The 17,873-nt window shown below is 38.1% G+C and overlaps 1 protein-coding gene across 1 annotated transcript in view; it reads left to right on the top strand.

Annotated features, from left to right (window-relative positions):
* The first annotated feature begins 8,317 nt into the window (after window positions 1-8,317).
* Window positions 8,318-17,873, top strand: part of LOC141620485 (uncharacterized) — a 46,562-nt gene continuing 37,006 nt past the window's right edge. Inside the window, exons 1-4 of the mRNA XM_074437342.1 lie at window positions 8,318-8,789; window positions 8,971-9,106; window positions 9,206-9,868; window positions 9,977-10,258. Coding sequence (XP_074293443.1) covers window positions 8,318-8,789; window positions 8,971-9,106; window positions 9,206-9,868; window positions 9,977-10,258 — 1,553 coding nt within the window. The remainder of the gene's footprint in view (window positions 8,790-8,970; window positions 9,107-9,205; window positions 9,869-9,976; window positions 10,259-17,873) is intronic.

The raw sequence follows: 17,873 nt of genomic DNA, 5'->3' as shown, positions 1-17,873 counted from the left end.
TTTTTTTTACTTTAATTTTTTTATCTTTTTTTTTACTCGTGTTATTGCGTTTTTTTTACGACTTTGATTTTTTTTTTCTCTTATGTTTTTCTTTAATTCTCATCATGTTACGTTTTTTTTTCTTTTTGTACTAATTTTTTTTTTTACTTTAATTTTTTTTACTCTTATTTTTTTTACCTCGTGTTATTATGCTGTTATTGTACTTTTTTTTACTTTGATTTTTTTCTACAACTTTGATTTTTTTTTTCTCTTTTTTGTTACTACGTGTTATTGTGATGTTATTCTGCTGTCACTTTGATTTTTTTTTACGACTTTGATTTTTTTTCTCTTTTTTTTTTACCACGTGTTATTGTGCTGTTATTGTTATTGTGATGTTATTCTGCTGTCACTTTGATTTTTTTTACGACTTTGATTTTTTTCTCTTTTTTTTTACCACGTGTTATTGTGTTGTTATTGTTATTCCGCTGTTATTGTGATGTTTTCTGCTGTCACTTTGATTTTTTTTACGACTTTGATTTTTTTTCTCTTTTTTTTTTACCACATATTATTGTGTTGTTATTGTTATTCCGCTGTTATTGTGATGTTATTCTGCTGTTACTTTGATTTTTTTACGACTTTAATTTTTTTTCTTTTTTTTACCACGTGTTATTGTGTTGTTATTCTACTGTTATTCTGCTGTTATTGTGATGTTATTCCGGTATCACTTTGATTTTTTTAACTACTTTGAATTTTTTTTCTCCTTTTTTACCATGTGTTATTGTGCTGTTATTCTGGTATTATTGTGATGTTATTATGGTGTCACTTTGATTTTTTTACCTTTTTTTTAACACATGTTATTGTGCTGTTATTCTGGTGTTATTGTGATGTTATTCCGGTGTCATTTTGATTTTTTTTTAACTACTCTGATTTTTTAAACTACTCTGTTATTGTGATGTTATTCTACTCTAATTTTTTTTACCAAGGGCACAAATAAAGGTAAAATGTCACAAAATTGGACGTAATTCTAAATTCCTTGTACAAATACGGCCAGTTTTACTTCACATTCCTCCCACATTCTCAACTTTGAAAACGAAACAAGTGGAGTACTATTTGTCCCCCGTCTTTAAACCCTACTGGAAAAATAGAGTAACCAGTAGTATTATATTTTTAACCGTGGTTAAATCCTCCCAACTAACCTTGGTTCAAAGTTAAAATACTGGCCCATCAATTTTTTACTATACTCTGCAACAATGAGTGCTTTGTCGGCATTCTTGTTATTGCTCCCAATATGTAAGATCTAAAAAATAAAATTCAGCAACAAGGGGTTAAAAAGATCACAAATTCTCAAATGTAAGAAATCATCAGTCATAAGCCGGAATTTAGTACAATCTCAGCATCCATTAAAAAAACATCCTCAGGTTTGATAGTTTTTGACATGCTATGAAACAAGGTGGTATTGCATGAATCGCAAGTATTGCATGAATCGAAAGTGAGGCTATCCATCAAACAATATTCAATTGACAGTTAGCATGAATCGAAAGTGAGGCTATCTATCAAACAAGGGTCTAACAATAATAGGGAGCAAGTAATAATGTTCGACAACGAACGAAAATAACCACACAATACAAAAGCAACAGCGATCACCACCTAATCTTCTTAATGAAGATCAAATTTAACGGGATAATACATCTCACAAAAAAGACCAATCGAACCAATACAAATCCAATCTTTGTGCTTTTGTGCTATTGACAAAGGAATAAATGCAATCTTTTGAAATTCATATGAACATGCAATTAACTAAATAATAATCAACGAATTTGTATAGAAATCACCCGAAAAAAACAAAACGATTAAATCAAACAAAGTCGTCTTACCGTTATTTTCACCGCCGTCAATGTAATCGGCGTCAAGCGACATGTCGAAGAGCTCCACCATTTGCCATTGATGGTGGTTCTGATGGCGAATTTGCGATGGTTGATGTCAGAATGTCTGGTGTCGACGGCGGTGGAGGTGGTGGTGAGTGAGGTGAGTGGGAGGAGATTGGAAGCCATTGATGAACGGTTTGAAAACAGAGAAAAAAATTGATTTGGGGATTTTTGTGTTTTTTAGGGTAGTGAAAACTGGGAGTGATGCGTGTGTTTTTTTGTTTTAAAATATTAACATATCTAAATCTCAGCCCTTTATTTTTGTTTATCTAGTGGCTGAGATTTTCCAAACTCACAACTCACCGTAAGAACCAAACTCACGAGATCCCGCCTCTCTCTCTCTCTCTCTCTCTCTCTCTCTCTCTATATATATATATATATATATATATATATATATATATATATATATATATATATATATATATATATAATCAAGTTGAAGTCTTTGTGGATGCGCCACGTGTCAATTCAGCCTTAAATACAAAGATTAATTACAGCTAAACATTAATTATAAACATAATAAATGTATTAAAAAATTACATATAACAATTACGGTGATTTATTTTAAGTTTATATGAAAATAAATTTTGATAAAATTCTAAAATGTAGATCATTACCTTTATTGCGAAAAAATGCTTTAAATTGAATATACTTTTCATTCTATCTATTGAAATATTTTGATATATAGATGATTAAAATGAGTATCTCCCAATGCGTTACATTTACTTAAAGAAAAATATTTTGAGAAAGTTATAATACTTAGTCCTTAGATCATTAAATCCATTAAGAAAAATATATTTTGAAGATTCATTGTATATATTTATTAAAAACAAAAGTTAAAATAACTATTAAGAGATAAGTTTTTATGACGTGATAATGAAAAAGGTATATTGGACAACTAATAATGTGATAACGAGTGAGATATTTGAAAACATTATGAAAAACTTAATGAAAATACATTAGAGATTTAAGAGGTTTTAAATAATGTGATAACGAGTGAGATTTGTACTTGAATGATGGCTTTTTGGACTTTTTCGAGTAGGTTAAGATGGGGTTTTAAGGCGATTTGATACCTATCGTAGAAAAAAAAATTAAGATTTTGCTACTGATTTCTAATTATTGATTATGTTGATACTGATTATGAAAAAGAGTCATTATATTGTTATTGTTTATCAATTAACCCTATTTTATATATAGTTGTTTCAAAAAACAAAAAGTGCATTTTTTTTATAAGTATGTTATTTGACACATAGCATATTTAAGACATACACAACAAAAACATTCAATTAAGTTGAGCTTTAACCCTATATGTTTGATACATAAACATCAGACGTTATACATTAAAAGTTAAAAAATGCAACAAATTATATTCACATCGTTTTGAACAGATATTAATTGATTTGGAACATAAGGTATCGTGAAATGATCTAACTTAAGAACTTAATGTTAATTGTTGCATTATTCGAATACATTTATTTTAATTAATATGATATTTGATAAGTCACAAAATTATTTAAATAATAACGTTTATCACGAATAGCTAACTCACTTATTAGTTATAAATAAAACTGTATATATTTTATTTTAAAACATTGAAGTTAAACCTAACAAAATAAAAGTTGAGAAGGTTAATTTATTTTTATTTATAAGTAAATATATTAAATATCATATATGAATTATATTATTTTTCTTCAATTGTAATAATAAAATTTTCAAACAGGCCGCGTGAAGCGCGGGATACTACCTAGTAATATGTTATTTATCAGGGTGGGGACCATTACATTTCCTCCCCACCTCGACTCGCTTTTGATTTTTTAATAATTGTAAACTCATTCTTTTCTCCTTACCTTAATAATCGTGTATAAAGCAACTATAAACTATTGATTGGACAAAGGGAGTATAATTATCAAATTTAAATAACGTGTCACATTTCTTAAATTAAAAGGGATGTCGTATCACGTGTCCGTGTCCATTTAGGTGCTACCTAGTGATCATCCCCCTATTACTAAAAGATTATGAAATCTAAAAATTTTCCCGTCTAATTGACATATACCTTAGAATATTTACATCCTAAATAATTGGTTCTACTGTTTATATTTACTATTGCACAATATTTGCCTCCTAATCAATTCTATAACCTAAATATTGACGATAATTATATTCATAATATTTTCATAAATCATCGTTTAACTATTAAATAAACAAGCAAATTACATAGGTACATTAAATACCATTAATTAAAGGGCTATTTCATTGGAATAACTAATCTTATGGCCTATGGGTGGTCTGCTTAAATTACTCATCCTATCACTAATTTCAATTTAATTCATCATATACAACATACCTTCCAAAAACACTCTAAAGCGACAAGCAACTTGAACAACAGGTCACCATTATGTTTTTAAGGGTTAAGACACCTTAATTCAAAAAAAAAAAAAACCAAAATCATCTCTTCTCCCTTCGTTCATTACTCCTCCTTCGACCATCAGCGGTCCTCCCTCAGACACCACTCTTCTCGTGGTCACTCCTCGGCACTGACTCCCTTTGACCACCAGCGCAACTGCTCATCACCTCTGCACGCGCCAATTCACCAGAAACTTACTAGACCACCATTCAACTTCACCAGTTCCACGCCTTATCTTCTTCGTTCACCACAAAGCAACGACCACCGTCGTCCATGGCAGCAACAACCACTATCAGGTAAGCAACTACCGTGACAACCTACTTTGAAACCAGAAAACCACCAACTTTTTTGAGATATGGAGACGGTGACCGGCGAGTATACTGACTGGCAAGCACAGTAGGTGATTATGGTAGGTGGTGTGTGTAATAATGGGGGACTAGTAATGTAAAAATTTGAGGGTAAGGAAGATTTGACATTTAAATGAAGAGGGAGGAAGAGGTGACCTTATACAACAAGTAAAAAAATTAAGTGAGTTTGTTAGGAAGGAAGGGTTTGCCCACTGAATAATACAATACATAAAATAGATACTAGCCAAGGGTTTGCCCACTTAATATTATAGGTATTCCATTACTCAAAATAATACTTCCTCCATTCAATTCCACTATATCATACTTTTATTTTCATCCATTCAATTCCACTGTACCATTTTCCATAAAAAGCAAGGAAAAGGACCATTTTATCCTCATGACAATCTCTTATTTACACAAAATGCCACTAGTTCACCCACTAAATTATACACTCAAAACTCACCCTAATTGTAAACTGGGCCAATTAGTAACCCTTAACCCAACCCACTAAACTAAGCCTTCCCTCCAAATTTCCCTAACCCAACCCAATATACCCCCCATATCCGTCCAAAATTCCTCTAGAATTTTCAATACCCCAAATACCAACACCCAGCTATTCCTCTCCTATTTACTCCTCTTATCTCTCTCTAGAATCATCTGAAACCCTAAAATCCTTCATTCTATCCCTCTCTCTAAAGCTGCCTCCTTCTGTATTCTCCCTCATTTCCTATGTCACTTGCAATATCTCCTCCTTATTCTTCATCCTCCTTCAATAATAGTTAAAATTATTCATCCTATTTCAATAATCGTCCTTATTCCTTATTCTTTATCCTCCATCACTAAAAGCATTCATTTTCGTTCTTAGATCTATATGGCGCCTTCACATGCAAACCGTTCCAAGGAGTGTCTTCAATGTCTCCTGTCATGCACTTGAAGCCCATTGTTGCTGTGTAGAAACCGTAATTTTTTTTTATGTAGAAAGAAGTTGTAATTTTTATTTGGACTCTTGTAATTTATAGTTTGTAAAGTTATTTTTGGTTCCTTTGTTACTGAATGGGGGACGCAAATTTATGGTGAGGTCTCTATGTATTTGTGACACCCCCACATACCAAGGTGCCTTACCAGGACCACCCTAGCATGAGAGACCGTCACCATCTCGGTTGCCCGAGGTCAGTATATAAAAGTTAACAATCCAAACACAATATTAAATTAGAAATGATTAAAGTTTACATGTTCTCCAAAACCAAAACCAAAGTACAACTGTGAAAGTTTAACAGCTAGAAATGAAAGCTAAGTCTGTTGACGGCGGAAGCTAGACTCGAGTGATGACTCCCCATAACTACCCCATAGCTATAGAACTCCATCACCTGTTACGATCTGCTCACCATCCATGAATGGATCATCATAGATTTTATAACACAACGGGGTCAGTTAATGAATAATCAAAGTAAGACAAGTACAAAAGGTAATCAGCTGATCATCATCCACCTCCAAACTCCCGATCTCACACAGTAACCGACTACACACCGAAGTATATAGCCCTGCCAGATTACCCATCGCAACAGGTAATCCTCGCCGCCAGTGGGGGACTGCAGCCAATCCCCACCTAAGGCCCGCTCATCAACGAGCGATAACCTTGATCATTAATGTGCACATCCCCTCCTGTGGCGGGTTCCACAGAGGGCGAAAGTAGGGCGTGAAGCCACTCCCGCAAGTGACTCCACTCAACAACCGCACCAACACCAACGCTCGAACAATGATCAGCAGACAATCAATCGTTCACAATGCAACATAATCTTAAATCAATTAAACAGGAGCTGAGTAGGAAAACCCTACCTTAGCACAACTGCAAAGAGACACAAGCAAGGCAATCTAGAACTAATTCTTCACTTATCAACAATCACATAAACTCCAATTACCACATGCATCACCCCCCCCCCCCTATTAATAAACCAAAGCAAACCCTAAAATATAATCAAAGAACTAATGAAATCAAGGACTTACCGACACCGACGATGGAAAGAATGATGAAGAAACTTGCTAAAAATCCTGCACTAGGGAGAGATTTGGAGAGGATTAGAGTGTCGTTGAAATATTTAGGTTTTGTAAAAAAGTGATTAGAAACTGATTAATGCGTCTTATATAACTCTAATCACCTTGATTGTTCTGATTAAACTGATTAAAACAATCCCAACTAAAAAATAAAATTAAATCTCGAGCCAAAATTCGTCTTTCTTTTTCTGATTGTTCTGATCTGCACCTCGATATGGATATTCCGTCATCGTCTCAAACACCTGCAGTTCCTCAATCTGCAGATGCTCAAAAGACCAGAGAAGTAAGTAAAATTGTTGGAATACCTGAACTGGATCTTACTACTATAGTGGATGAAGAAGCGGAATCTGACAGTAATTTGGTTGAAGATGCATCAGAGTGGACAGAAGTCACAGGTAAGAAAACCACGTCTCCTAAGAAAAATCATACCTCTGCTGCTTCTAAGTTGTTGCAATTTACTAAAGCTGATGTGGAGTCTGAATTGAATTACGGGGATACTGCTGTTGTTTGTTATGTGTTAGGGAGTAACCCTCCTTGGGAACTTTTAGAGGGTTTTGTTAGGAATATCTGGGCGGCTTACAAGATTGACAAAATATCTTTCTTTCCTAATGGTGTGTTTTTGGTGCATTTCCCGACTAAAGAATGTCAATCCCTCGTTTTACAACAAGGTTTCTCCATGTTTGACAATAAACCTTTAGTTGTCAAACCCTGGACTGAAGATTGTAGAATGATAAAGGAACGCGTTCAGTTTGTCTCTATTTGGCTTCGTCTTTGTGGCCTGCCACATAAGTTTTGGAGCAAAACATGCTTGGAAAAATTAGCAGGTTTACTGGGCAAATTTCTTAAAAGAGATGAGGCCACTGAGGATAGAACTAGGTTGGGATATGCTCGTCTGTTGGTTGAGGTTGAAGTTGGCCAGAAATTTCCTGAGAAACTTCATTTCTTAGATGAACTGGGCAAAGAGGTTACTATTTTGGTGGAGTATGAATGGAAGCCTTCAGTATGTAGCTCCTGTAAAGGAATAGGTCATACGCCAGAGATGTTCAAAAAGAAGAAATTTGATGTGCCCCTGGCTAAACCTGTTCCCAAACAACCTCAACAGGTTTGGAGGCCTGTTCAGAGAGACAAGGCTCCTGCCCCACCAAAGGTGCCTGAGGTGCCTTTTGGTGGCCCTACTTACCATAACTCTTCAGTCCTGTCTCCTGTGTCTGTCATACAACAAATATCTAGGCAAGAACATGTCATTCCTATGAATGTTTCTCCTGGTAAATCCTATGTGGATGTCCTCACAGCCAGTCCCACTTCTACAGCTAATTTGAATGGGAGATCGGAGGAACCACCTAGATTAGTTGTTAATGGATAGAATTGGCTGCTGGAATGTGAGAGGAATAAATGGGATTAACAAGCAATTAGATGTTAAGCATTTTCTTTTTAAGAATAAAATAGGTCTATGTGGTTTGGTGGAAACTAAAATAAAAGAGCAAGATTTTAATTCTGTTTTACAAGTTTTAGGGACTCACTGGAAAGGAATAAATAATTATGATCATCATCAAAGAGGTAGAATTTGGACTATCTGGGATCCTCAAGTTTTTGATGTTACCCCTCTCCATATGAATGCTCAAGTCATTACTGCTCAGGTGACTGAACTAGCTACAAGAGATAATTTTTTGTTGTCTATTGTGTATGGCTCTAATGATTATGTGGAAAGACAGGACCTCTGGACTCATCTGAGGACTATGAAAAATCAATATCATGGTCCTTGGGGGGTTTGTGGGGACTTCAATAATGTACTAAACTTTAATGAGAGAATTGGCAGTGAAGTTCTTTGGGCTAATATCTCTGACTTTAGAGACTGTGTTCACTATTGTGGGTTCAATGATATTAAGGGGCGGGGTGCTTTTTTTACTTGGAATAACAAACAAGCTCCTGCTACGAGGGTATTCTCTAAAATTGATAGGTTTCTGGTGAATGTTGAATGGATGGATTTATATCCTAATTCTTATGCACATTTCCTCCCTGAAGGGTTATTTGATCATACTCCTATTGTTTGCTATAAGAGTATAAGTGTGGAGAAAAGGAAGGGTCATTTTAAGTACTATAATATGTGGAGCTTGGACCCTGAGTTCAAGAATATTGTGCATCAGTCTTGAAATATTCAGATAAATGGGACTCCTATGTTTAAATTGGTGGCTAAATTGAAGAACCTCAAGAAACCTCTGAGAATGCTTAATAGAAATAGCTTCTGATTTGGAACTTCTTGCAGCTGAGACTGATGCAGCTGAGTCTTATAGGCATTTGTGTAAAATGCACCATAGCTTCTTATACCAAAAAGCTAAAGCTGACTGGTTGTCTCATGGTGATGAAAATTCCAAATTTTTTAATTCTCAGATCAGAGCTAGGCAAGTTCATAATAGAGTTATGAGCATCCATGGCATAGATGGCAGGTTGTACTCCACCTGCTCTGATATTAAGTAGGCTTTTTTGGACTATTATAAAAGTCTCCTTGGCTCTTCCATGCCTACTAAGCCTGTCCATATGCCTACTGTTAGGAAAGGGAAGCTGCTTACTGAGGAACATCACTCTCTGCTTCTTGCTGCTGTGACTGATAGTGAAATAAAGGACTGCTTATTTGATATTGGGTCCTCTAAATCTCCAGAGCCTGATGGATTTTCAAGCCAGTTTTTTAAAGACTCTTGGGAGACTGTTAGGGGTGATGTCACTGCTGCAATTAAAGATTTTTTTCAGACAGGTCAGCTATTAAAGCAGGTGAATACTACTACCCTTACTCTAATTCCTAAAAATGCCAATCCTACTAGTGTACTGGAATTTTGCCCTATTGCTTGTTGCAACACAATCGACAAGATCTTGGCTAAGGTTTTATGCAATAGACTTGCTAAAGTTCTACCTGATATTGTTAGTGAGAATCATGGAGGTTTTGTTAAGGGTAGAATTATTGTAGAAAATGTTCTTATTTGTCAAGATTTGGTAAGGCTCTACAATAGGAAGGCTGCCTCACCAAGGTGTTTAATTAAAAAAGATCTTAAAAAAGCTTATGATTCAGTGGAATGGGATTTTTTAGATCAAATGTTGGTTGCTCTCAAGTTCCATAAACACTTCATTGATCTGGTTATTGCTTGTGTGACTAGTCCTACCTATTCTCTGTCTGTCAATGGTAATAATTTTTGATTTTTTAAAGGGAAAAGAGGATTAAGGCAAGGGGATCCACTCTCTCCCATCCTTTTTACTCTCTGTATAGAATATTTATCCAGGATTCTTGTCATTGTTGCTCTTCAGGAGGACTTCAGATTCCATCCTTTGTGTGGCTCTACTCGTTTGAATCACCTCCTCTTTGCAGATGATTTGCTCTTATTCTGTAAAGGGAATGATTCTTATATTATATGGATGCTTAGAGCCTTTGCCACCTTTTCAGCTGCTTCTGGCTTATGTTTGAACAAGGCTAAGTCAGAGATCTACTTCAATGGGGTCAAGACTGATACAGTGAATGCTATTTTACAAGTTTATGGGTTTCATAGGGGTACTCTCCCTTTTAGGTATTTGAGTATCCCTATCTCTTCCAAAAAATTGACTAAGAATGAGGGGATGAAGATTACTGATAGGATTGTTGCTAGAATTAGGGGGTGGGGAGCCAATCATTTGTCCTATGCTAGCAGATTGACTTTGGTTCAATCTGTTTTGACTTCACTCCCTTCATATAGGGCTACTATCTTTTTTATCCCTGTGGACGCGGGCCCACGAGGGCAAAAAGCGAAGCAATCTTTTCTTTGGTGTTTGTTTGCATTTGTGGAGTCGCCACCAATTTATTGTAGAAAATTGGAAACCGTTCGAATACCTCGTGCCATGTCAAGACACAAAGTTGTGACATGAACACTAAGCACTCGATACCCTTAGCATTCTATGTCTAGAATGACTCTCGTGGATGCCAATGAACACGGATGTTCAAAGAGATCTGGAGTAAGGGGTGAGGGTATGTATTAGGAAGCTCTTTTGATCGAACACCTAATCCCGCCCGCCTCGATAGCGGCCTCTACTAATGATTAGGGAAATTACCTACACTCGATATATTGTCGATTTATATGCATGCAATGCAACATCCAACGTTTTAATCCAAACACACGAGAATTAGGCTAAGTCGGTTATCACATAATTAACATTCAATTGGGTCGAAGTAGAAATTTAGGTTCAATTACATGTGAAGGCATACAAATCATACGAGAAAAGAGATAATACAATAATAAATACAATGAAAATTACAATGGGTTAATTGATTTATGTCGAAAATACTTTTAAAACGGATGATTTAGAAAAGAAAGAATAAATAAATGAACGAACAGATTGTGGGTAATAATACGATTAATAGTTATGTAAATACGTAACTAATAAACTAAGTCAAGGCAAAACGGGAGTTCAGAGACAGAACTCAACCAGGAATAGGCGCAGCAGAGCTGCGTCCCTTGGAAGAGGCGCAGCAGTTGCTGCGTCCGTTCCTTGGCTCAGTTCTGGCTGTGAAGCCGGAATTGCAAATTGTTAATGTTCATTGGTGATTTTAATGCTTGATTTTTTATAATTGACTCGGATAGAAGTGATTAACAGATTATTTACATATGATTGAGGTGATAAAAACGATAAAACATGAACAAAACTAATTAAAACAAATTATTTACAAGATTAATAGGTTAATTACAAACACGAATTAATTAAATTAATTAGGTTAATGACGAATTAATGATGGTGATAATAAAAAGGTGAGAAGCTAAGTATATCAATGACGAATTCCATAGACTCAATATGGATAAATCGAACCTCTAAAACCCGGATTTGATTTTGATGACGAAAACCCGCAAATATTAATTACTTGGGATTTAAGTTGGAAAATTAATGACGAATTAAACACTAATGATGGTTATTGATTTACGTGTAAAATTATTATGTTTAAATTATTAAAGAACCAAAGAACGAGTGAAAATAAGAGAAAAACAAACGAATTAACAAAAGACGAAGGAAGAAGAAAGGAAGCAGGAACTGCGGCAGCCTCACGAAGAGGCGCAGCAGGTGCTGCGACCCTTCGAAGAGGCACAGCAGTTGTTGTGTCCTATCTTGACGGTTGTCTTTTGATGATCCGTAAATAGGTATTAAGACATGGTTTTACAAATCGGTTTTAAGAATACTTTCGACATAAATCTTACATTATGATTACAATAATAAAGTACAATAAATAAAAGAAGGATTTACACCCTCAGACTTACATGTTTGATGAAACGAGATGAACTAAGTTAACGTTTAGTGATGCTCGACTCGAATGTACGATGAAAGTGCCCTCTAAGAGGAAATAAACAAAGTTGATTAAGTTGATTGATGTGGAGTTGGTCAAATTGGTCGGTCATGCAAAACGAGGCTGGTACTCAGAAAGATCCGAGCTTACGTGGTCTTAGAATGCAAAGGGAGAAGAGAAGGGCGGACACTAGCATGAGAAATATGTGAGACCGAAGGTCTCTATTTATACTAATCACACGGAGGAAGTAGGGTTTTCGGAGAAACTTTGTAAGTGAATCTCGAAAAGATATGAAAAGATACGAAAAATACGCAGAAAAGGATTTGGGAAGAGGCGCAGCAGGCACTGCGTCTCTTGGAAGAGGCGCAGCACCTGCTGCGTCCTTTCCTCGGTGGTTTCCTCCTGCGGAAGAAAGATTTCCGTGCTTTAATTATGGAAAAGGTGGATTAATCTCGTTTCCTTAATATTTTGTGTGAATATTACGGGAGATACTTTACCAAAGATTAAAAGATTGGAAAATATGGAACAGAAATATCCGGAACATTCCAGAATATTCTGACTCGGCATTTTAATGGTTATTAGAAAATGAAGACGGTTTTTGGCCCGGACTCCAAATGTACTCTAATTACTTCCAAAACAACCGTATCGGCGCGTAGATGACAATTAAGAGGTAGACACAAGTGTTTGAGCGATCACTTGATGATAAACTTACGAACTGTCACAAATCGTTCCGTATACCAAACATGCGGCCCAATCATCACCGGGTGGTTTGCGGGAGGTGCAGAAATGAGGTATCTACAGAGCCCCCACTTTGACTGAGGCGTGGACAAGGCGAAAGTCAAAGTATAGCCATCAAGTCAATCGAAGATTACAACCTGACGACTATGGCGACGCGAGGCGGTTCAAGGGGTCTGAACCAAGGACCTGTCGTCGGGAACATTTTAGAGTCTGTCGACTATCAGGGAGGGTCTTTTAAAGTCCATTAGACTACGTAAGGAGGCTCGCCAGCCATAAGAAGAGATCATTCCCGAAATTCTTCGAAAATTCAGGGGAAAAAAAAACGCGATATTGGGAGAAGGCAGCAGGACGTAGTCGGGAACTGCTGGGAGAAATCTGCTTGGGTCGGCTTCAAAAAAACTTCGGAAGAGCTTGGGGTCAATGTTGATCTCCATGTCTCGAGAGGGACGATTGTCTGTCATGAACTCTCGCTGGGGGAACATAATCGGGAACTTATGTCCATGTCTCGAGAAGGACGAATTTTTGTCGTGAACTCTCGCTGGGGGGAATATAACGAAGGTGTGTCGAAACACCTGTCAGAGAATACTCGCTCGTTGTGACAAGCAAGGTCTTGGTAAAACTGCGTCGCAGTTTGCAGTCGGTTTGGAAATGCGGGTCCGGGCGAAGAATAAATGTCAAACGGACCAAAAATGTGATATTGCATTAAGGAAGAAGCGCACCAAAGATGGGGGTCACGTTGGAGGACTATGACATGATTTATTGTCTGCCGTGTGGGTCCGAGGTGGTTGAGTGGCCAGAGACAGCTGATGCGTGTCTTTTATATGATGTTTTACATCCCATTTTACACGCATTTCAGAGCTCATTCTTGTAGTTTATGCTGCATTTCTCCCTATTTCCGTCTACTTCCGTATTTTGTACATTATTGTAGAAATGTGAAGAATCCAGCAGAAATCGAGCTAAATCCGTCCCCAAGTATCCTACATTGCATTTGACATAAAGTATTCACCCGAGGAACGAGCTTGGCGCGCAATTCAAGGCCCAAAAGACAAGTCCACGAGTTTTAAGAAGTCAAGTAGCAGCTCAAATAGTCGATCGACCATCACCCTCAGTCGATCGACCAATGTTCGGGTTCCAGAAGCTACTGTACACTGAGGACTGGTCGATCGACCACTTACCTTAGTCGATCGACCATAATGCTGTTCCAAACGTGAATTAAAAGACCGAGGAACTTGAAGCCCGTTAAGTTTAGGTTTTGGAATAATTGTTACGTACACTTTCTATATAACGTAACAGAGAATACCTAGTTTAGTATCAAGTTTTTCATTCAGTTTTCATTCAGTTTTAAACCTAAGTTCTATTCAGAAATTTGCATTAAGTTTCCGCATACGGTTCTTGATAGATAGTTAGGGTTTGGGATTGTTGAGCATTGGATTTTCGGTTCTTAATAACTAATCTTTCCTCTGCAAATCGGTATTCTTCTGCCCTAATTTTAGTTCATCTTTATTTTATCAATAGTTTAGAATTGCTAGCTAGTTTCCCGCAACCAATTTCATTGTTTATGTTAATTGCTTCCTTTACCGTTTTAAGCATGAATTCAGTAGCTAGTTTCATCGTCAATGTTATTGTTTTCACCCTTAGCATGAGTAGCTAAATAATTTGTGCTAGGATGTAGGCGAATTGTAGCATAGGCGGCATTAGATTAGACATGGCCTGAACCCGCATGTTGGTCGATCGACCACCTTACCCGGTCGATCGACTGACCTCGTGAGCCTATTTCGTTTTAATTGATTTTAATTTTTGTATTTAACGAATCGAATGCATGCGACCAGTTAGATACCCTTTTATGACTGACCCAATAGATCGAAAGATAGGGAAAGTTGTTAGACCATCAATTGAATTGACTAAACTGTGCTAAGATCGAAAGATAGGTATAGTTTAGACCATTAGTCACTTTTCAGAACGAAAGTTAGTATTAGTGATATTAGGGACCTATAGCGAGATCGAAAGATGCTATTTGTTAAGAGTGGACCGAGAGGACCTCTTTATTTCCCGCCTCACCTGTGTTGACTCAAACCGACTTAGTTTGCTGCCGCCGAAGCTATAATGAACCGATCATCCTAGTACCCCTTCTTAATCTGTTTAAACCATCTTTTAGTTTATTTTCTTTATTTGTTCTTAGCTATCGACCATTTCAACTCAACCCCCACAATTGTTACCTTAGACTGAATATAAATCAACTAGAATTTACATCTGCCTCCTTGTGGTTCGACCCTGTTACCACTAGCCTAGGTTAGTCTTAATAGGAATTATAAATTTTATCTTTGGTACTCACAACGACAGGGTATCAAATTTTGGCGCCGTTGCCGGGGAGGCAATAGTCCTAATTTTAGTTGTTTTTATTTTTAGTCTTTCTTAGTTTAAGGGACTTCTGTTCCTTAAACTCTTCTTATATTCTTTTTGTAGTTTACTCTTATGCGCAGGTCACAGGGTGGTGAACTAGTGCCATTTGACCCTGAGATAGAGAAATCCTTGCGCGATTTGAGACAAACACAAAGAGTACTACCGACAGAGGAAGAGCTGAATACTCAGTCAAGCTATTACGAGCACAATGCTCAAGAAGACCCACAGTCTTCACCCGTTTCCACTTCTTCAGCCGAGACAGTTACTTCTCCAGAAATTCCAGTCATGGCCGAGGAAGCAAGTATAGCTAGTCATTCTGAGCCGACAGCTGAAAACTTATATAAGGGGTTCGAATTACCAGGAGATGCCAGGAATTTCGAACCAAAGCCTTCATACATTAGCATGGTTGAGAAGAACCAGTTTGGGGGAGCTGCAAATGAAGATGCAGCTAAGCATATGGAGACCTTTATTGACTACTGCTGTTCCATACCCCCACCAGCTGGCGTGACCCAGGACCAGATCAAGGAGACTATGTTCATCTTCTCCCTTCGTGATGCTGCAAGGGAGTGGTATAGAGATTTGGACCGAACCGTTCAGGGAATCACTGATTGGAATTCATTGGCATTGGCATTCTACAAGAAGTACTTTTCTGCTTCAAGGACGATTGCTATTAGAGCTCAAATCACGGGCTTTAACCAAGGGCCAGATGAGAATTTCCACGAGGCATGGGTCCGATTTAAGAAGTTGGTGCGAACCATACCGCACCATGGGTTCGAAAAGTGGAGCTTGTGCAATCATTTCTACAATGGGTTGTACGACGATCAGAGGGCCATTTTGGATGCTGCCGCCAATGGACGATTTGCTGAGAATTTGGGAGCAACCAAGGGGTGGAAGATCATTGACGATCTAGCTACCCACAAGGCCGAGTATGGAAATTCTAGAGGGAACCAGAGGAGAGCTGCTGAATCTTCCTCTGTCGCTGCGCTTGAGGCTCTTACTGCGAGATTTGACAAGTATGAGCTAGGAGGAGCTTCTAAAGGTGGGATATACCAAGTCAATGCTGTGTCAGACGATCCTTTCGTCTGTGAAAGGTGTGGAGGTGAGGGCCATGTCTCGAAGAACTGCCCTAGTCCCTTTGAGTCTTGTGCTGCCTTTCAACACTATAGGCAGACCAACACCTACTATGAGCCGAATACCCATCCGAACTTGAGTTGGAGGAGCCAAAATGTTCTGAACCCAACTCAAGCTCCGCCGCAGCAGCAACCATATGTGCCCCCTCATCAAAAGCAAAAACAATATCAGAAACCTCCTTATGTGCCACAGCAGCAACAATCGCAGAATTCTGAATTTTCCGAGCTTAAGAACCTGTTGCTAAAAGAGTCCCAAGCAAGAGAGGCCGGGATGAAGCTACTAGAGAGCTAAATAGCTCAATTGACTAGCAAAAGCAACACTCGAGCTCCCGGACACTTGCCGACCCAAACTGACCAAAAGGAGACCTTAAATGCCATCACCTTGAGGAGCGGGTTCACCCTTGATGGTCCTGCCATGGTCGAGGATGCTGTTGAAAAAGATGAGTCGGAAACAAGTCAAAAGAAAGCTTCAACGAATAAATCAAAGAAACAGCCGTCTACCAGGTATATCAGTCGATCGATGATATACCTAGTCGATCGATCAAGCACGGGTTACGAGAGCTTACGAATCGTACATCTCAGTCGATCGACTGAGGACCGTGGTCGATCGACTGATATCGCTGCTGATGCTAAGGAATTTCGTCCTTTAATGCCAAATAATCTGCGAGACCACTTGTTTCGGGGTACCACAGTCCCGAAGACTTTAGGACAAGACCCGAGTGCTGATGGGTCAGTCCCGGTCCCGAAGTTCGACCCAATGATGGTTAATGGCTCACATTTGAGACGGTCTGAAGAGGGGTCTAGCTTCAACAAAGAGAAGGTGACGGACTTTCAGCCTAAGTCCAAGGATGCCGGCACGCGTGATTTGGAGGAGAGGGCTAAGGTACTTCTTATAGCCCCTTACCCGGAGAGGCTAGTGCCGACCAAGGAACAGGTATCTTTCAGCAAATTTGAAAAAGTTATCCGTAGTCTGAATGTACAAGTCCCCTTCCTCGAGTTAGTTAACCAAGTACCCGCTTATACTAAATTTATGAAACAACTTTTGTCCAAAAAGCGGTCACTTGAAACAGTGCACACTGTCGCACTTACTAAGGAGTCTTGCTCTTATCTGTCCCACACTGCGCCCCATAATTTAGAGGATCCGGGTAGCTTTTCCGTCCCTTGCAAAATAGGTACCTTCTCTATTGAGAAGGCATTGTGTGATTTAGGGGCTAGTATAAGCGTCATGCCTTTGAGTTTAGCTAGGAAACTCAAGTTGACCCGGTTTGCTATCACAGACATGACAGTTCAGATGGCTGACCGATCTGCGGTCAAGCCTATAGGAGTCCTAGAGGACATACCCGTCCAAATAGGGAAGTTTTTCTTCCCTGTTGACTTTGTTGTCCTTGACATGCCTGAGGATGCCCATATACCGATCATCCTAGGTAGGCCGTTTCTGCACACTGCTGGTGCAGTTATTGACGTAGGCTCTGGAACTTTGACCTTCAAAGTTGGGAAACATTCTATCATTTTTGCCCAACCTGCTAAAAAGAAGGATCCCATGTGGCTCACACTTGTAATACGGTTTCGAAAAGAAATCGTACTTTGTGCTTCCCGAATTGCTGTCTC

The sequence above is a fragment of the Silene latifolia genome, chromosome X, assembly GCF_048544455.1.
Source record: "Silene latifolia isolate original U9 population chromosome X, ASM4854445v1, whole genome shotgun sequence".
NCBI classification, from domain to species: Eukaryota; Viridiplantae; Streptophyta; class Magnoliopsida; order Caryophyllales; family Caryophyllaceae; genus Silene; species Silene latifolia.
This window is presented reverse-complemented; position numbering and strand designations above follow the sequence as displayed.